The sequence below is a fragment of the Topomyia yanbarensis genome, chromosome 2, assembly GCF_030247195.1.
Source record: "Topomyia yanbarensis strain Yona2022 chromosome 2, ASM3024719v1, whole genome shotgun sequence".
Taxonomy (NCBI): Eukaryota; Metazoa; Arthropoda; class Insecta; order Diptera; family Culicidae; genus Topomyia; species Topomyia yanbarensis.
Genome location: NC_080671.1, coordinates 425,573,185 through 425,594,530, shown reverse-complemented (window position 1 = coordinate 425,594,530; position 21,346 = coordinate 425,573,185). Strand labels below are relative to the sequence as shown.

Sequence of the window (21,346 nt, the reverse complement as noted above, 5' to 3'; positions counted from 1 at the left end):
ATTAAAGATTGAAAAATCAAGTTAAACAGCACTGATTTACAGCAAATACTTGTCTTGACTTTCTACTGTGATTAGAGTTTGTCGTGCATCTAAGAAGATATCAATAAGGTTATCTTCTTAGATTGTCAGGATAGGTGATTAGCTGATAACTTTCGTGTCTATAAGTCATAGTGTGCTTTGTTTCTTTACCCCTAGTGGGCGGGGGATCAAGTTACAACACGTTTTTACAAAAACCTCCTTTTGGCATGATTTTCAAAACTGTTCATATTACTGACAGCACACAGTATTCTGATTTTAACATTATTCATAGCTCTTACAATTCGAATTGACTACAAGATGGCGAAATTTGCAGTTAAATTGAAGTTATGTTATGAGAAGAATACAAAAGTGGGATCAAGCGTACCCACTCTCCCCTAACTAAATTAATTATTAAAATTTGCGTTTCCAGTACGTCTCATCAGAATCCGACACTAACTTAGTGGCAGGACTGTCGGATTCTGATGTGACGAAGTCGAAACGCAAATCCCATAACTAATTTAGTTATAGGTTTTGTGCTCTTCACGCGCAAAGATGGCTTTAAGCAATTTTCTCAAATTCGAAGTCAAAATTCAAATTAAGCCAGATTGAAAGTGTAGTATGTGCAGACTTGACAATTATTTAAAATTACTCAAGTCCACGGGATCTTTATTCGTTAAATCATTAACGAGTGATCACAGTTAATCAAATTTCCAGTCCTTGGAGTTTTTTTTTGCTATGGAAATTTTCATTGATCATAAAATTATAAACACATAAGAACTTTATTTGCTTCTAAAAGGGAGAATTTTAGTCTCTTCTTGGACCCGCAAGTAGAGACAACTAGTTCAAAGCATTACATACATTTTTGAAATTATTCCGTTATCAAAAGTAAGACTTCTGTAATCACTGGGTCCCTGGTCATGACTGAATGATTCAAATTAATACCCGGAGACGACAAGAGTTCTGAACTGTCTCACCTGACAAATCTACCCCATAATATTAAAAGTTCTTATTAATACTTTGAACTATGACTTTTTTATTGGAATCTCAGACACCACTCTGAGACATTCGTGGGAAAATGTCTTCATTACAAAGTCCCGTCATGGCATTTCCGATTGTCAATTCTCCGAAGGCGGATTCGAACGCCTTTTATTCCGCTAGGTCACGGCAATCAAAGTCAGGCCACCGCCGATACGACGATATGTCCATGGTAGAAAAAAAACTATATAATTATAAACAATTAGACATCGATGCAACTGATTCTCCTCCGACTCGATACCGATTGCGAAATTGCAGCAGTCCGGCACATATAACGGTGCAAGGAATAGGCGGGAATTGGCCCAACTGCGCGATGAGCCCTTTTGACATGAAAGTGCATTTTCAAGTAACCGTTTTTTCCCGCCCAGCTATCAAACTTCCCAGCTAGCTATCGGAAAGGAAATGAGTTTGGGAAAAATGCGTCTGGTGGAACACGTGTTTTCTGAGTCGGGTCGATGGGAACTGATTGGAGAGTGAGTCGGGTCGATGGGAACTGAGTGAGTGATTGGAGGGGTATAAGTTGAACTTGAAACATATTATAGATATGTGCAAAAAATGATGATCCCCCATTCTATCGGCATGAATTGGCAACGTTCGTTTGGAGGTACCGGGATGATTAGCTGCATATTGGAAAAACAGTCATCGTTCGGTAGCCGGGTAAGGTAAACGTGCCAAAAAAGTGTGATCGAGCAGTTCGAACGGGAAACCGATTGGTGTTGAAAGTTTAACTTGTGATTTGTGAATTCATGTGGAACATAATAATAGTAAAGCAACGTAGTCGAAGTCGGAAGTTTAGTTGAAGTGGTTAACTTACGTAAAAACTGTTATGAAATAATTCTTCTTTGGAGAGAATAAAAAAATATTCAAGCAATCGTATTCTGATTATAAAATTCTAAATAAAAATTCACAATTAGATAATTTGACTCAGACAATTGTTAAATTCCTTAAACCGGGGTGACATTGATCACTTTTCTAAGTGATCATGATATATTTTTAGACGCAACGCATTTTTTTCGAGTTTAATATTTTTAAACCATGTACTGATGTATGGAGAACAAGATTGGATGGTTTTACCTAAAATTGTCCGCTTACAGCTATTTTTTCAAAAATGATTACAAGTTGAAGTCCGCTTTCGTGTTCCGCAGTGACTTTGATAGCCTGCATGTTCACCCACATTAAGTTATTGATGTCAATGCTTTTCATTCAAATGTTTGTTTAAACTAATTATGGAAAAATACTCATTGTTAAATAGATGTTAACTGCCGTTAAAAGCATATTAGTCCCATGTTCTATGGGACTCCCTATATACATGGGACAATTATGCTTAGAACGGCAGTTAATTAGTATTATACAAAGTATTTCAATGTACTGTAAAATTCGAGTAACCAAAATTCGTATAATTTGTGTCCAACTAGAATAAAAGATTCTGAAAACTTTTAAAACTGCTAAAATTGTTTTGTTTCAGTGTTTTATCAATGTACAAAAAGTTTCATCTATTTTAACACGTTGGAATATTAAACATAATTGGAATAATTTAAAATTATTGCCAACTAGTTTAAAAAAAATGTATTAAAAATAAACAAACTCTAAACACTAAATTTAGCATATCCCAATCTCAAGGAAAATAAAAACTCGCTTGTAATTTATTACTCTTGCTCAAATCTAAGATTTATTTGTTTTATGAAAAATAGGCACTTTACGAAGCTTCGTAAAAATCAGGTGAAGTCAAATTTCGGTTTTTTTGTAGTTTTTGTACCCAAAAACCGAACAATATACTCAAAAAGTATAACAAATCAGTATTTTATAAGTTTAGAGTAAAAATCAATTCAAATTAAAATGATTCGGTAGACTATTCTGGTTTAATAAGCGATCTACGAAAAAAGTTTCGAGTGATCAAAGTCACCCCGGTTTGCGGTACTATAGTTTTTTTGGTACTGTAGTGTGCATAACTACCAACATTTCAATGACCTAATAAAATATCACTTACCAATCGATGTTTTAAAGTTTGATCCAAACGCTGCTACCCGTAATGGTTTGAAGCATTAATTTTTCTTGTATATTCAGCAACTAAAGAGGTTCTTTCACATTACAAGCAACAAAAGTTCTAAGAACGGCGCAGGAAATAGTTCTGGGAAACCTCTACTAACGTAAAGTTTAATTATTGCTATCTAACATTTACAGTAAATTTGGAAATTGCAGTCTCATAGTTTTTTAGACCATTTGAGAAAGCTAATAGAATCACAAACAAGTTTCTCGACTATGAAAAACATTGTTCAGATTAATATTACTGTCGGTTTTAATAATCTAAAAAAAACTCATCAAGTTCTAGTCAACATTTTACTGATTTGACTCGATTGAAATAAATAAATTCCCTTCAGCGTTAACCTGGTGGTATTCCAAAACCTTTTTCCAACACAACTCAGTGGCACTCATCATACTTGCAGGAAATTGGCGAAGACGCCTAGTCCTTTGTTCTTCTGGAAACATCAACGACTCGTCAAGCGACGAACCGATGTTAATAGCAAGCATTAAGTTATAATGAAGTTAAAGTTGTCATGAAAATCGACGTCCCTAAACATCGAGAAGATGTCTAATGACCTAAGTTAATAAGTTAATAGGGACTCAGGAGAGTGTTAACCTGATTAGTTGTTGAATACTTAGCATGCTATACTACTAATTATAACCTAAATTAATCTGAAAAAATCATACCGTTTGTTCAGCATAAAACACTGTGGAAACTTGATGAATAATAGAAAAAAGTTAAACACAAGAAACGTGTGTGCTCTTAGCGGCAGTGTACAGTGAGTTGCTGATTGTGGAAGAATTGATGCCTCTGTCGTTATCGTGATACAAAACAAGCTGCAAAACATGAAGTTTGATGAGTTGAATTTTAAAAAGATTGCCATTATCTGTGCCTGTACGCTGGTAGGAGGATTGACGTTCAGTTACGGAATTTTTCCACCTCTGTTGAAATTTATGCTGAAACAGGTAGGTTTATGGCGATGAAGTATGGATGCTAAATAGTTTTTGGATTTCAAAATATTGATTTGCCTGAATTTGTGCAACGTGATTATAGTTTCACTTAGGTGGCTTCAATGCGTCCTTTTGATTGATAAACCGTTGATCTGTATGGATGTACTTGTAGAACGGTTGCAAAAAACAATTTGTTTGAAAAATTATCAATTTTATTTATATTTTTTAGTCTGTTTGAATTGGCTTGAAGGTGGAATTTTTTGCTTTCATTATAAATTTGATATTTTTTACAATATAAATGTATAGAATTCGCTCAAACTTTAAAAGCTTTTTCCTAGTCTCATACAAAAATCGACGTAGTTCGACAAATTTGGATAATGTCTGTACTATGTAGGGTGGGTGTTCCTATAGTTGAGGTGTACCTATAGTTGCAGTAGTGGGTTATAGCCTAATTAAGGTACCAACCATCAACAAATATTTTTTTATCGATTCGTCGCACTAAGATTATGCGACAATAAAACTGTTATCCTTGAAATTTGCTCCAATAACTGTTGAAAAAATGGCTTTTCTATGCATTTTGAGCTCCCTTGCACCTATAGCTGATCTAATGTACCTATAGTTGCAAGTCCCATAAGAAATCAATGGGATTTACAACAATAGGAACCGAAATTAGCGATTGCACCACTATTGGTACATGTGTTCCCATAGTGGTACAAGCGGTTTTGAATACATAAATTGGCTATTAAACCATCTTTATGTTTTTCCTATGAAGTAGGGATTGAACGCTTTTGTTTAATGTATTAACATTGCCCATAGGGCTATTCATCGATTTTTTAGCAAAAGTTTTCCTTAAGTATGCGACTATTGGTACATCCACCCTAGGTGCATTTTTTCCTTTTATATAGAAAACAGATAAACTATCGAAAAAGCTCTGAGCAGGCAGAAACCAACAACTCGGGGAACTGGTTTGGGCAGCAACCCGACCCGCTAAAACAACTACCTACTCTTGCATGGAATCCGATCCTTCCTCGGCACTATCTTACGGCATTAGTTCGGGGAGGGGTTTTTAATGTGCACAGCACCCACTCTTATCCTTACAGCGACACACCACCAGTTCCGGTGGAGCAGGGCGTCCGGTTCGCTGGTGCCCCGACGACCCGAGACTGGTGGTGTCTAGTCGCGGTCTTTTCAGTCTAGTCCCCGGCGGTGAATCTAGTTCTCCTGATACCGATTCTTCTTAGGTTTTAGCACCATAATTTCTTGAGCCCTTTGGTTCCCTCTGGTTCCATTTCGCTCTATTTTACTTCAAAAGTTATAGCATTTAATATATTTTTCCTCCATATTTTCCCATAGAACCAATTTCAAAAATTTCAAGCGAAGTGGGCGGGGGTCTAGAATTGTCCAAATGATGTGAAATTTGGCATCAGAGCTTACTTTAACATTTGTCACAATATGAGAGGGGGGACCTTTGAGAATTCAAAAAAAAATTTTTTTTGCGATGCCATAATGTAAACGGTTGCTGCTTTCGTGCTCTCGCTAAATGTTTAGTTTTTGCTCAGTAATCGGACGATTTTTTTGTTTCGAACTATTGTAGAAAGTGAAAAACTCGTAGAGTTAACGTTTTACTATCGTATTCAGCCGGAATAATTGAAAACAAGTTAGAATTTCCATAACTAAATTTGTATCTTCACATCGATTGCTTCGTTTGTTCTGCTGACAACACACGGCTTGCAAGCGCAATTTTTCGTGATGTTTTGTATCCTTCACCAAACGAACACAATGAATCGAATGGATTAAATATGCGGCAAGTGCAAATCTACTATTGGATGTGCGGATTCAACATTCTGCGAAGGATTCTGTGGTCGTGTTGTGTTGTACCACAAGCAATGCACTGGACTATCAGATGAGGAGTTTATGGCATGCAGTAACTCAAACGTAGTGTGGATGTGCGATAGATATCGTGATCTGATGGAAAACGTTCGTTTTCGAAACTGCATTAACTCAATTAATTCTCTTCCAGAACTGCGAGAAAAAGAACGTGGAAATGAGATTAATGCACTGAAGGCCAGTATTACTCAACTAACTGAATCACTGAACAGCTATAGTGTTTTGGCTAAATCGAACCTTTCTCCAGAGCGTGTTAAAACAGCAGATGAAGTAATGGATCCGTTATCGTCTACGTGGGAAAATCAATCTTCTAGTATTCGAGAACAATCAGAAAGCAGATTTAAATTGTTTCTTTCGAACATCGCCAACGACGTCACCGTAAAAGAAGTTTCTGATCTCGTGACCTGCTGCTTGGGACTAAGAAGTGCTCCAACTGTCCGACGACTTGTTTCGGCATGGCAAGATACAACGTCACTGGGATACATTTCGTTCAAAGTAGAGTTAGATGCGAGTGTTAAACTACGGGCTCTTTCTGCTAGAACATGGCCACCAGGAATATGGACTGGCTGTGGTCCACTAGGAGGTTGATAACTCTATTATCTTTCTCCGGACAAAACCAGCCTAGTGGCCGCGCGGCATCCGGCGGGTTGAAGTATGTTAGTTATGGAAATAACTGTCAAATTCATTCCCAAAGGTGGCCGCGTCACTTATGGGGAGGCAAAGAGCTTTAGACCGATCAGTCTGACCTCCTTCCTTCTCAAATAAGTGGAACGTTTGATCGACCACTACATTCGGGATGGTAGCTTGGGCGAGCACCCGCTGCATGCAATGCAACATGCATATCAGCGGGGGAAGTCTACTACCACCCTGTTACACAATGTTGTCTACAACATTGAAAAAGCTTTTTCACAAAAGCAATCAAGTTTTGGAGTTTTTCTCGATATTGAAGGTGCTTTTGACAACGTGTCTTTCGAATCCATTTTGGAAGCAGCACGAGATCATGGAGTACCTTCATATATCACGAACTGGATACACGCAATGCTTAGCAACCGACATCAGTGCTCATCGGTAAGACAAGTAGAGATGAGGAAACTGAGTGTCTGCGGATGTCCTCAAGGTGGTGTGCTGTCACCACTTCTATGGAACCTTGTCGCCGATAGCTTGTTAAGAAAACTAAATGAGCTTGGGTTTCCGACGTATGGTTTCGCCGATGATTGTCATATGGTGATCACCGGTATTTGCATTGGCACACTTTTTGATTTGATGCAACAAGCCTGATGTGTTGTTGAGCGGTGGTGTCTTCATGTTGGACCATCAGGTAATCCAAATAAAACCTCAATGGTGCTTTTCACGCAACGAAGGATTACAACCGGAGCTCGTCCATTGCAGTTTTTTTGACTCTGAAATTATTGTCGAAGATCAAGTTAAGTACGTTGGGGTAATTCTCGACTCAAAACTTAATTGGACAGCTCACATCGATTTCAGGATCAAGAAAGCTTGCATGGCCTTTGGCCAATGTAGACGGGCTTTCGGCAAATCTTGGGGAGTTAAACCCAAGTACATTCAGTGGATCCACACAACAATTGTTAGACCAATACTGGCATACGGGTGCCTTGTTTGGGGGCAGAAGGCAGAAGTCATGACAATCCAATCAAAGTTAAACCATCTTCAGAGAATGGTCTTGATGGCGATGACTGGTGCGTTCTCGACAACACCTACTGCTGCTCTCGAGGCACTCTTGTACATAAAACCACTACATGTGTTTCTGAAACAAGAAGCACTTTCTTGTGCATACCGTCTTACGGTTACTGGGCTCTGGAACAGTAACCCAATAGATCGTGTAACTAGCCACACAAGACTGTTTGCCCCAAATGGTTACTTGGGATGAATATACACTTGCTCCCAGTGACCTTACACTCACATGTAGTTTTCCTTCTAAAACTTTCAATGTGAGAATTTCTCTTCGTGAGGAATGGCTGTCTGGCTGGATGGAGCGACAACTTGAAGAATACGTAGTTCGTTATACGGACGGTTCTTTGTTGGAGAGCCGAGCCGGTGCTGGTGTCTATTGTCATGAGATGAGATTAAACCAATCTCATTCGCTTGGTAGATACTGTACCGTATTCCAAGCAGAAATCTTTGCGATTCTGTGTGGCGTACAATCCGCACTTCAACAGGGAATTTGCGGTAAAAGAATCTATTTTGCTCTGACAGTCAGGCTGCCCTGAAAGCACTTAGTTCGGCAGATTCAAGATCGAAATTAGTAATCGCATGTCGAACTCAAATCGAAGAACTTAGCATTTCAAATGCTATCTACCTTCTAAGGGTACCCGGTCATTCCGGTATTACTGGAAATGAATGGGCGGACGAATTGGCTAGAGCTGGCGCTGTGACTGATTTCGTTGGTCCAGAACCAGTTCTACCACTGTGAATAAGTTGAATAAAGCACAAGATTTGCTCTTGGGCTGCATTTGAACATGCCAACCATTGGCGTAGCTTGCAAACTTGCATTCAAACAAAGGCTTTTCTGCCGGATGTGAGTCCGAAAATGTCAAAAAATGTGTTGCATTTTTCCAAGCACAACTGCAGTATTCTGGTCAGGGCACTGACTGGACATTGCGAACTCAATTATCACATGGCTACTATTCAGCGCGCTGAGTATTATTCATGTGATCTTTGTGAATCCGATTACGGAACATCATATCATTTGAAATGCAATTGCCCTGTATTAATGCAATTGCGCATCCGGATTTTTGGTTCTCCATACAAAGATGAACCTATGTACAGAGAGCTGAAATTTAAGGATGTGCTTTTGTTCCTAACCCAGTGTGGTAAAGAGCTATAGTTTTTTAGCCGTATTTGAATGACAATATCTCTTCGGGGGTGTTGTCGTTCTGTTATCTCAATATCCCCTCGGGGTGTTGATATATCCGCTCACTGTTTGAGTAGAGGTTCTAAATCCCTCCGGGGGTTGGAAGTTTTATTCCTGCTGTTGTAGCACCTGCAGATCGTTCAGCATCACTCCGGGGGTGCAGAATGCTCTGTTTTAATTGTTCTGTGTCGTTGTTTTCCTTACCCTAACCTTACCACTTCCCCAATCCTTCCCGTCAGGAAAATGATGAAAAGACGATTCTTGGCAAGGCACAAATCTCCGATCAACATGGGGAACGTGCCATTTGAGCCAGACGCTACTGATTCCTGATTCCTGAAGAAGTGCTCCAACTGTCCGACGACTTGTTTCGGCATGGCAAGATACAACGTCACTGGGATACATTTCGTTCAAAGTAGAGTTAGATGCGAGTGTTAAACTACGGGCTCTTTCTGCTAGAACATGGCCACCAGGAATACGATGTCGTGAATTTCGTGACCGTGCATCTGTTGTTCCATGGGCACCAATGGCACATTCTTCACATTTGTAGCATTAGTTAGTTTTCCCGTTGCGTGTCAGTACTACAAATTCGATTGTTGAAAAGTGTATTGTACATGTTGATTCGTCATAGTTGTTGTATAATGTTCAATGTTGTGTTACTGATTAGTTTTAAGGAAATTTCAATAAGACTATAAAGTCAGTTGGAAAATAAATAAACAACAATAAACAATATATTCACAAGGTATCTTTGGACGAATTGTTCGTAAGAATATTCCCCCAGAACCTGATAAAAAATAAAATTAGGCATGGCTTACTACGATCAAATTAAAAAAAAACTTTTTATGCTGACGAGGTAGAAAGTCGGTGTCTTCGACAAAGTTTTAGAAATGCTCGTAATAAAGAATTTTGTTCAACTAGTTGAACTTGTAGGATTTAATTTTATCGATTTGTAAAGCGTTTTCTATGGCAACACCCTCAAATTTAGTGGTTTTAATATCTCAACATTTGTCTGGAACATCGTTCACAGTGAAAAAGCTATATTAAAAAGCTAAATTTAAGGGGTTTGCCTGCCTTAGAAAACGCTTTATAAATCCATGCCATGCCTCAGTTTAATTTTCATCAGATTGTGGGGAATATTCTTACGAACAATTCCTCCAAAGATACCCTATGAATATATTCAATGGTTTGGCCTCTAGTGACGTTTTTGGCATTTCCGACCACTGTGCGTTGCCTGCTGGCTCGTAGTGGATTCGGATTGGTTTGCAGTAGTTGTTAAGCCAACAGACTAAACTTAAACCTTTTGTATCCCGTAATCCTCGTTCATCCGGGGCAACCGTTAAGTATTGATTTAGTAAGGATTGTGTTCTTGCTTATTTTGTTTTGTGTTAATCGTCATGTTTTTATCCATAGCTACATTTCTTTACTTGCTATTCAAACCTTCGCGATATCTCTCACCTGCTCAGGTTTGCTGCAAATATCGTACCCTGTTGGTACATGAACTGATCCGGGGGCGTCGACCATAAGGATTTACATCTGGTTACAACCACCTTCGCCGGGTTTCTTATCCTTCTTGGTGCTAGTCGTTCCTATTTATCTGCTAGCTGGTGCTGAGAACTTCTTGGCGGCAGTATTTTACCCTATACCGATGCCCATTTTCGCGATCCATTTCGCTGCCACTCTAACGGAATAATCATCGGCGGTAAAATTTCTCTAGACAACGATATCCCGATTTTCTCTAACTGCGTGTTTTTCCTCCTTAACTGCCGTTGCTAGCCCGCTGACCGACATCTGCTCACTACTCTACTCACTACTTTTGCTAATATAGAAGCTTTTCGAAACGTTAACCGATCCTTCAGAGAAGCCGTCAAACTTGACATACATCCCTTTCCAGCCACCCTCGCAAAGTTTCGTCCTTGGTTTCGTCATTGACTTGTTTCTAGAGTGACCGAACTCAAATGACATTTTATGCGTCCAAACGGTTTGCAGTATATTTTTTTCTTGGACAGGAAAATAATAAATTTTTAAAAGTAATTCAAAACGCTCATAGGGGGGGGGGGTTGAACCCCCAACCCACCTCCCCCCCCCCTCCCCGTGCGCACGGGCCTGGTCTGCTGTCCTGAAGGTGCCATTGTGTTGTCGAAGCGATGTCATCGTTTTCGTGTAGGGCTATCAAGCAATCGAGCTGGACCGTGAAGCAAAACATTATGGCCAAAATCGCGGGTCTGAAAGATGCATGATCAGGATCTGAACAAATTCAATAAATGCATCTGAAAGGGTAATGAAAATTTGATTTTAAACAGCTTCCGGGACAGAAGCTTTATGTTGCCAAAGATCACAAATTTACAAGAAGTATAAAATTGTTGTTGCAGACAAGTCTGCCGGAAAAAGTGAATGATCTGGCAGTAAATTTGCAGTTATGGTCGTAAGACTCCGATTTTCATCACAACCTACAATATGAACCGAGTTATACATCTACGATAGTCTTAAAAACATCTAGTGATTAATTAGGTCCTTCCCAAGTTTTTGCCAGATTTGGCGAGTAGCTACTACAGTAAGAATGCGCAATAGCAGTACCGGGATAATGACGTCAACGTCCTTGAGAATAGGATAAACTCCCCAAACTGCCCGGAATTCCACCCAATCCTAATCTATACACTCTATAAATATACAAAATTGAAACATGGCTAAGGATGCTAATTCAATGACCAGATACTGGAAAAAAGCAGCCAGAGGTGTTGACCAGCAGCTTGTGCAGAAATTAAATGCAGGTATAAAATCCAAAGCTCAAATTTTCATTCGAGACGAATAAAAACCGCAAAAACCCACAATGCACAGTGGTTCCATTCCTTAAGAGAGGGGGTTATAAATATGTGCAATGCAAATATCGCAACTAAACTATATTTCTTTAGTAATTTTGGGTCGCTGAATCCGAATTTCACATTAAAACTTGATTGTATCCACCTAACAGTGTGATATGGCCTTTCTTATTACACTAATTATTCATATTTAATTAACATTATTTTTGCCTTAATATTTTTTAGAGTATTAAATAGTACATTTTTTATATACTTGCAAAAAAAACATGATTTTTTATTGAAAATTCTTGAAAATGCAGCTTTTGTGCTTGAACGCCAATATTTTGATATCGTTTCCAGTGAACATGATATCTCGTGAACCAAATCACAGACCAATGTTCAATTTTGGAATGAGATTATAATAGCAAGCTCACGACAAAATTTCAAATTAATTTTGCATGTTTCCCTAAAAAATTTTAAGAATACAACGTGTTTTAGCCACCGTAAAAATAAAGCTTTCCGCATAAATATCCTCATTACGATACCAATAAAATTAAAAAAATTAAAGGGTTGTGTACAGGACACGACCACGGTGACATTAAAAATATAGCTTTTTTATCTATCACACATATCGACACACGTTCTTGTTCACTCGCCTGTTTTCATATGTTACAATGTGCTATATACCCTCCCCATTAAAACATAATTTATTGAAGGTCTTTTAACGGTAATATATTAATTAATCAAGTATCTCACTAGGTGATTGGCATTATTTGGCTGATCCATCTAGTAAAAATAGGCTGGTCTGTCCAGAAAATATAGTCAAAAGAAAAGTTCCATATTGAGAGCTGTGATGAGGAAACCCACGCCCGCCAACGGAAATATACAGATTCTCCATAAAATATGAAATTTCATTTTCCATTTAAATTTTCAATAATGTACTAATGAACTTAAGTAAACAATCTTAAGTGTAAGTATTTCTTGATCGATTAGTGGTGGAAAAATGAAATTATTAGATAAATTACATTGTTATGCAACGTTCGCACTACCAGTTAAAACGGGTTTTTATGCTATCTTGGTGACATTTTTCTTGTTGCTAATTATTAAAACGTGTTATAACTCTGTAGTGTAAACATTGTATTATTAAACCAATTCTGCAGCGTTTTATGTTATATAGGTGTTTTATGTGGTAATACGACTGACATAATTATATCTTCAGTACAGCGGTTTGTTTCATAATTTAAAACAGATTTATTTTAAAATTTAAATTAGTATACCCAACCGTATTTGTTGTATACCTTAAAACGCAATTAGAACTGTGTTTTAAATACATAGGGTAGGACAGATATTCTGACTGGTTAAACTGGGAAAACAATTTTAAGTCCAGTAACGCTTAAGACATGGCTTGAATTTGAATCGAAAAAGAACACCCGCTTCAACTGCTGCTGGGACGGTAAGTTCTGTTTTAAAATTTTCCGTTGTGTGCAGTACGAAACAAAAGTGTTTGAAATTAGAAAACAAAAAGTTCTGCTGGGAATGTGATTGTTTCCGATGCAATTACACTCAGATTTTTCACGCAGGGGATACAGGCCGTGTAAATGAAAACCGCGTAAATTTAAAAAAAAACGCGTTAATGAAAACCGCGTAAATTTCAAAATCCGCGTAAAAAACCTGAGTGTACTCTCCTATATAAAATATTACGCTGCTGAACAGTGCAATAACTACAGAAGCACGTTATCAGATGCCTTACTGATAAAAAACATATAACCGAAATATGAAACATGAAAACCAATTAGCTCTTTACCCTACGCAGCTACAAAGCGCCGTAAACATGGATTAACAAGTTACAACGCACACGCATGCATAAAAATAAATATATTTTTTTCAAACGCAACACTCTTAAGGCTCAAGTTACCTCAAGGCTTGGTAGTATGCGTAAGAGAAATTGTGTTCAGCTTTGCCACCAGATTATCCATTTAAACATTTTCAAAACTCTAAAAGAAGAATATCAGTCGATTTATTAGATCATCACGATTCAATTCATGCAAAATACCTGCTGGAAAAACCATCGGCTTAGCTGGATGGTGCTTTTGAAAAAGTGGCTGTGATTTTTTATCACACTACCACACCGAGCTGGGGTACGCGCCACAACTGCGCAATGAAAAAACCACAGCCACTTTTTCAAAAGCACCGTTTAGCTAAGCCGATGGTTTTTCCAGCAGGTATTTTGCATGAATTGAATCGTGATGATCTAATAAATCGACTGACATTCTTCTTTTAGAGTTTTAAAAAGGTTTAAATGGATAATCCGGTGGCAAAGCTGAACACAAATTTTCCTACCCACACTACCAAGCGTTCAATTCTAACACATGCTTAAAAAAGGTAACTTGAACCTTAAGCAGCACACACCGTATTGAATTAAATCCAAACCACCCCGCCCACCCACTTTGCAAATCATTCTGTGACACCATGCTGGTACCCGACAAATCCGCACACGGCCACCGCCCGAACAGAGAACAAAAACTGATTCAAACGGGTACGCGTCACCTCTATTTATAAACTAACCGTATATGGTTTAGTCACTTAGGTGCGAGTGTGTGCAAATGCCAACGTTACCGAAAATCGATAGCGCTTATTGCATCGCCCGGAGACGATGTTGCTCGGATGGGATAAGAGCAACAACTGATTTAAACGGACATGCGTTGCTTCTATTTATGACTTTTCGTGTTTCATTGAGCAACTAAGCTGCCCTCTTTTGACGGCTGTGTCTGAGAAATCTGCCTCACGAATGGTATTTTTCCCGTTTTTTGTGAACTTTTTAATTTTACCAATTTGCAAAAGTCTACTTTTATTGGGGAGATATTAAATTATTACCAATATTTAAGTTAGGTGTTTCTGAATCGGTTGGTGTATGAATGATTAAAATCCATCTAGTAATATCGGAGTTATAAGCGTGCAAACCTTACATAGTTTCGTTACATGGGAGATAGTTTAGATTTTAGAATGACACCTAGCCCCAGATAGTGGAGTAAGACATTTTTAATGTCAACAGAGCAATAGTTCATGACTTCAAATTTATTTGTGAATTTGAATTGGATCTACGGATATGGTATGAATCGCAACGAGAACATCGTTGTGGTACGAAGTAGAGTGAGCCGTACATTGAATATTCCATTCTGACATATGTTTCAAAAAGCAGTGTCTCATAACTCATCTCATAACTCAAGTTGTAATGATCCGATCAAAAAGAAATTTTATGAAAATAATAATAAGGCTATATAATTTCAAGATCTGAAGTAATTATAAATAATATAGTTTTAAAATGTGAAATGAAATTTTTCGTCTTGTACTAACTCGTCAAACATATACAACATCTTAGATTCTCCAGGCATTCTGGGCGCAGACAAGCGCAGCTGAAGCCTAGTTTAAAAGGAACATTTTAAAGAAAAATTCGCGAGGGATATCAAAGGAAAAAGTTAGTTAAAGCCAAATTCAAATTTTTTAGTTAAATTATTCGAATACATATACAAACATACTCATCTTTCTGCACTCCATATCCACCTAAACCCGATAATTATCGTTCAGTACACAGCTACTAGTAACGTTGTCTAATAAATATACTAATATTTATAACTACAGTTCGACAAAAAAAATTCCGACGAGCAATCAATTATCAATATTATTGAACTTATCGGTATGCAGTGATAACCCGTTTTTATCAGCCCCTAATTTCGTCAGTTTTTCGACCCGATTTCTTCAACCAGCCAGAGTTATGAGGCTATGTATACGGACCAATGTTGATTATTTTAACAGCTTGGGTTTACAAAAGAAAATAAATAAATATGTTTTGTCGTTGCCCCCATTTTGTCAATCAAAGATACACCAGTATAGCGAACCACCCTAAGAATTCATCTATATACTAAAAAATCAGTTCATTATTGTCAAAATCAAGTTTGAAACAATAAATCACGAGATAAAAACACGCTCTTACCGATATATTTTTTATATATTATTGGACTATGGGACTGTGCAATGTATCGTTAAACTACAATAAATACGCATCATTTTCTTCTAATAACATTTTATGCTAAAGCATACTTCCAATTGAAAGCATCAAATGGGCTTTGTTTATTGCAGGATACATAAAGCAAATGTTAAAAAAATTCTAGTCAACTCATACGAAATCACAACTTTAAATATTCTTAAAAAATTCCATGTATCAATAGTTTACGAGTTATGTGAGACTGAAAAATGGTTAATTTTACTAACTTCAAAAAAATCATATTGCAAAAAAACGTGAGAATTGTTTTGCGTCAAAGAAAATTTTTCTCTAGGAAGAGAATTTTTTTTTCTAGGAAATTGAAAATCTTTAATGTTAATTTTTAAGCCTACTTAAAATGGGATGATAATTAGATACAGAAATACTTTGATTACCTTTTTTGAGAAACCAGTTTCTACATTTAAGAAATAAATGAAGCAACTTCAATTTCAACAACAAAATAAAATAACTGTTTTGCAATCGAACCTTTACCAGAAATCTACCCGATAATGAAGGTTTAACATAACTGAATGTTTTTAAGCCGTTAGCCCCCCTAATGCAAAAGGCTGCGCACGCCTATGCATACGAGTAAGGTTAGCAGGTACAACTTATTTTTAAGCTTATTAATGAATTATTAAAATTTTCGCTTCCCGCTCCTTTTTTAAGAATCTACAACACTAAACTAGCATATTTTTTAACGAAAAACATGTCTTTCGCTTACAAGGGAAGAAGTACCCAAAGTAAACAATTACCTCATAATATTCGGAAACAGGTATGCGTCATGCGTTCCCGCACTTTATAATGCATATTTCTTTTCGGATCTTATGACGCACACCTTGTGTGTCACAATGTCCCGGACGTTATGACGCACGTTCGTTTCGGATCTTATGTCGCAGTTGATTTTGTGGACTCTGTGACGCACATATAGTTTCGGATATTATGACGCATAAGAACTGCGTCATAATGCCCCAATGCTGTATGACTTCGGACGTTATGACGCAGTACCTGTACGTCAAAATATCTGAAACAATGAGTGCGTCATATTATCCCAGACTTTATGACGCAACTCCTCTGCGTCATAACATCCCAATATCAGTGTGCGTTATACGATCCCGGACATTATGACACAGGACTATATCGGACGTTGTGACACAAGAATAACTTCAGATGTTATGACGCATTTTTACTTTCGAATATAATGACACACTTTCGTACGTCATAATGCCCCGGACGGTATGACGCTCACTGTTTTGGGACATTATGACGTAGTACCTGTGCGTCATAATATCCGACACTATAAGTGCGTAACAGTGTCCAACTTGTCCATTGTGACATACGATCCGGAAACGATAGTGCGTCATAACATTCGGAACATTATGACGCACAACGAGTACGCCATAACATTCGAAAACGAATGTGTGTCATAAGGTCTCGGACTTTATGACGCATATTTATTTTCGGATTCTTGTGCGTCACAATGTCACAGACGTTATGACCCTTTTTGGGATCTTATGACCCGGGACGTTGAGACGCAGTGCCTATGCCTCATAATATCCGAAACTATAAGTACGTCATATTATCCCGGACTTTATGACGCAATACCACTGCGTTATAATATCCCAATATCAGTGTGCGTCATAATGTCCCGGACGAATGTTATCGTTGATAACGACATTATTTTTCGTGAATGAAACGAAATGTTTTGTTTATTTTAATAAACGTCTATGTATATTACGAACAATATCGTTGGTCGCACGAATTCATTTCGGTCATCTAATGGCATATTCGTTTTTGACAGTGCACTACACCGGTGTAGTCGGTGCTACACTCATTCAAACTTGGGTTTAATCAGTCTATCTCTTTCTTTGCACTACACCGGTGTAGCATCAAGAAAAAACGAAAACGCCATAAGAGAAGTTTTCGTATTTAATAGCATATTCTTTTGACATTGCTCTAGCAGAGAAAAACTCAAAATTATTCATACAAAACCATCGAGCGATGGCTCAACCCGAATCCGTACTGCTCCGGATTCTGGATCAACTAGAAGCGGAAGAGGTTTAGAAAATCTTCCTGAAACCGGCGGACACGGATACGGCTACTAAATAGCCAGACCGAGACCGTCGTGATCATCAACAATTATATGACGTATAGCAACAATGACTCCATATTGAAGCTCTGTTGACGTTGACGGTTCGACGAATGGTGCTCGTAAATATTATAAAGATATTCGTATATAGCAGCGAACAATTCGATTGCCGAACGAAGCTGTTTCGTAATAAGCCAACGAAAGTCGTTTCGTGGTTTTCACGAAAAACTCGTAATAAAAAATAAATGTGCTTCAATCGAACTACGAACGATTCATTATATGTACGAAAAATTCGTATATTTTATGAAAATTATCGGTACGAAACTGATGCATAGCGATTTACAAATATATTCTATCAGTGTATCCTAACTTAGTCCTGTCACTAAGTTAGTGTCGGATTCTGATGGGACGAAATCGCAACGCATTCACAACCTTTCAGACATTGTTATTGAACCGGATTCATCTTCTATTTAACATGCGAAGTCAACATTTAAAACCACAGAATCACCACAATAAGTTCCCATCGAAAAAAAAATTCATAAACTTATTATTTTTAAATTATTTTAAACATTTAACCTGTATTACATTTTTAACACCTGTTTTCCAGAATGTTGTGCTCAAACCGGGCACTCAAATGCGAGGAATGTACGAAAAGATTCCGTTTCCACTGGACTTCAAAATTCACCTCTTCAATGTTACAAACCCGGACGAAATTATGCGAGGTGGTAAACCCCGAGTGAAAGACGTTGGTCCGTTCTATTTCGAGTGAGTATTATTTAAAGCCGCCAAAGCATTCGAAGATCACTGATCTCACTTTGCCCGCTAGGGAGTGGAAGGAAAAGTACGACACGGTAGATGATGTGGAAGAGGACACACTCACCTACACTCTGAAGAACACGTTCATCTTTCGACCGGATCTATCGGCGCCATACACCGGTGAGGAGATAATCATTTTACCGGATCTGCTACTACTGGGTGCCCTTCTGATGGTTCAAAAAGATCGCGAGGCTATGATGCCGCTGGTTTCCAAAGGAGCTGCCATTGTTTTCGCTCCGATGACCGGATTCAGACCATTCCGAGTTATGGACTTTCTGTTCGACGGGTATCCGGTAGATTGTAGCAGCCAGGACTTTTCCTCTAAGGCGCTCTGTTCGGGGCTGGAGTCGGAGGGGATGATGCAACCGTTGAATGATACCCATTTCAAGTTTTCGATGTTTGGATTGGTAGGACGAGACGAGGTGTTGTTTTTTGTTTGTTGATTCAAAATAGTTATTATATTGCAGCGAAATGGAACGGATGCTGGCCGGTGGGTCGTTTATCGAGGTGCGAAGAACATCAAGGACTTGGGACGAATTGTTAGTTTCAATGATGAAACCGAAATGGATGTTTACGATGGCGATTCGTGCAATCAGTACATCGGGACGGATTCTACCATTTTCCCGCCATTTTTGACGAAGAATGATAAACTCTGGGCTTGGTCGCCGGACATCTGTCGTTCGTTGGGAGCGCACTACGTGGGCAAATCCAAGTTTGCCGGGATGCCGATGAGTTTGTTTAAGCTGGATTTTGGGGATTTAAAGGTAAATTAAGTTTGTTCAAGAATCCTTATTGACAGTTTTTAGTTTACTAAAGTAAAATTGCCTTGAGCTTTACTATAGAAAATTTGTAATTTAATATTCAATTTGTAATTTAACCATTCAGAACGAACCGGAAAACCACTGTTTCTGTCGGGACCCTCCGGATGATTGTCCACCGAAAGGAACCATGGATTTGGGGCCCTGTCTGGGGGCACCCTTACTCGGATCAAAGCCGCACTTCATCGATGCAGATCCGAAGCTACGTGAGGATGTTGACGGGTTGGAGCCGAATGATAAGGAACATAATGTTTACATTCAGTTCGAATTGGTAGGGATGCGTTGGAATGACTCAAAATACTGTTTATGACGCTTACTTCTTTTAAGATGTCCGGAACACCGGTTTCTGGTACCAAACGGTTGCAGTTTAATCTTCAGTTGGAACCGATCAGGGACCACGAAGTCTTCGGGCAACTGCCTACCGTAGCATTACCTCTTATTTGGGTGGAAGAAGGCGTAACGCTGAATAAAACATGGACCAACCAGTTGAAATATCAATTGTTCCTGTACGTACATTTGTTATTTGTTTTAAACGCGATCTAATTCGATCTTATCCGTTTCCCCTTCTACCAGTGGTCTCAAATTCAATGCCACTGTCAAATGGTTGACCATCATCATTGGAACGTTCGGTGCCATCGGAGCCGGTTTTATGCACTTTAAATTGTCCTCAAAAACGGTAAACGTTACCCCGGTGACGGTCGAAAGTAGCAACGGAACAGCGAAAGACGAGCGAAATTCGAACAATAATAAAGATCTGGTTAGCTTGAATAATAGTCGAAATCTGCCACCGGTAATCGATCGGATGGACAAGCCACCGAAGGTGATAGCAGCCGAGATGCAGCCGGAAAAATATTAACCTTTCACGCAGTACCAGGGAGATATCAATATTCTGGGGTCCTAACTGAACGAGCGAGAACCAGGTATCAACTACAAGCAGAATACGTTTAAAATTATTTTTCAGACAAGGCAAATATTACAAAAGGCACCTAACATAAAACAACATGGTTTAAAATGTTGCTGCAAGTTTTTAGCTGTAACCCTTTCAATTCAAGAATACTTCACATCAATGCCATCACATATGAATTAGAGCAAGTACAGTTTTTAAATATATAAAGTAAATTGAACGTAGTAATATTCGTTGATTTACTATCATTGCGTTAAGGTGTTTTATTTCAGTGTACTGCACACGCGGTAGAGGTAACGCGAACATTTAGGCGCAAACAATATTTTTCTCTTATGTCGAGTATCTGCCGATTAGGCGCAATATTCTATTCAGTTTGCTTGAGAGGTTTTTACATAACAGTGCGTGGTATCACGTTGGGTACCGATGCCTACACGCACTTGCCATGTTTATAGTAGCGCGATGAAAAATCACTATTGAGACCGAATATTTTTAGAGCGTACTCGGATGGTAAATATAGGGCAAATTTGATGCATTTTGTCGTCGAGGAGTTTGGCTCCATAGAACTTCCCTGAATTTAATCAAATCTTTTTGGTTATGATGAAGCGGGGACTCTAAACTATTAATGAGAAAATGAAATCAAAATTTCCCAAACTGCGATGATCATCAGCAAACTGTTGCCAAGTGGGGGAAGATACAGTTGCTGTGTGATGTGTAATGGACGACGAAACATATGTACTAGGGCATGGCAATTTTTTTTTTTTAGTTCTCGAAGGCCCCCCTCTCATATTGTGACAAATATCAAAGTAAGCTCAGATGCCAAATTTCACATCTTTTGTACAATTCTAGACTTCCGCTCACTTCGATTGAAATTTTTGGTACTATGGGAAAATATGGAGAAAAAATATATTAAATGCTATAACTTTTGAAGTAGCAATCAGAAAATTACAAGAAAATAACCTTGGAAATATTTTTGTTCCTAGAAAAATTCGAGAAATGTGGGGTACTGGGTTATATTGACTCCAAAATCTCCTATTTTTAAAGGTTTTTCTGCTCTATGATGCAAATCATGCATATTTTGCACTTTATCTAATGTGATAAAATCTCAG

The 21,346-nt window shown here is 38.3% G+C and overlaps 1 protein-coding gene across 7 annotated transcripts; it reads left to right on the top strand.

Annotated features, from left to right (window-relative positions):
• The first annotated feature begins 1,676 nt into the window (after window positions 1–1,676).
• Window positions 1,677–20,493, top strand: LOC131685309 (sensory neuron membrane protein 1). 7 transcript variants are annotated; one of them, XM_058968944.1, is made up of 9 exons: window positions 1,698–1,817; window positions 2,994–3,085; window positions 3,774–4,041; window positions 18,310–18,467; window positions 18,529–18,925; window positions 18,986–19,282; window positions 19,404–19,607; window positions 19,664–19,842; window positions 19,910–20,493. In XM_058968944.1, exons 3-9 carry the CDS (start codon window positions 3,922–3,924, stop codon window positions 20,190–20,192), a joined length of 1,638 nt encoding a protein of 545 aa, XP_058824927.1. In that variant the 5' UTR covers window positions 1,698–1,817; window positions 2,994–3,085; window positions 3,774–3,921; the 3' UTR covers window positions 20,193–20,493. The 7 variants fall into 7 exon arrangements, with proteins under 7 accessions (XP_058824930.1, XP_058824928.1, XP_058824931.1 ...); XM_058968947.1 differs by lacking the exon at window positions 2,994–3,085 and having other exon boundaries at window positions 1,677–1,710; XM_058968945.1 differs by lacking the exon at window positions 2,994–3,085 and having other exon boundaries at window positions 1,693–1,817.
• Window positions 20,494–21,346: the final 853 nt, after the last annotated feature.

Excerpts from the sequence above, each read along its gene's own strand:
- LOC131685309 (XM_058968947.1), top strand. The coding sequence starts at position 3,922 with ATGAAGTTTGATGAGTTGAATTTTAAAAAGATTGCCATTATCTGTGCC. Across the intron at positions 19,283-19,403 it reads TGGATTTTGGGGATTTAAAG|AACGAACCGGAAAACCACTG; the intron begins GTAAATTAAGTT and ends TTAACCATTCAG. Across the intron at positions 19,843-19,909 it reads TTGAAATATCAATTGTTCCT|TGGTCTCAAATTCAATGCCA; the intron begins GTACGTACATTT and ends CCCTTCTACCAG.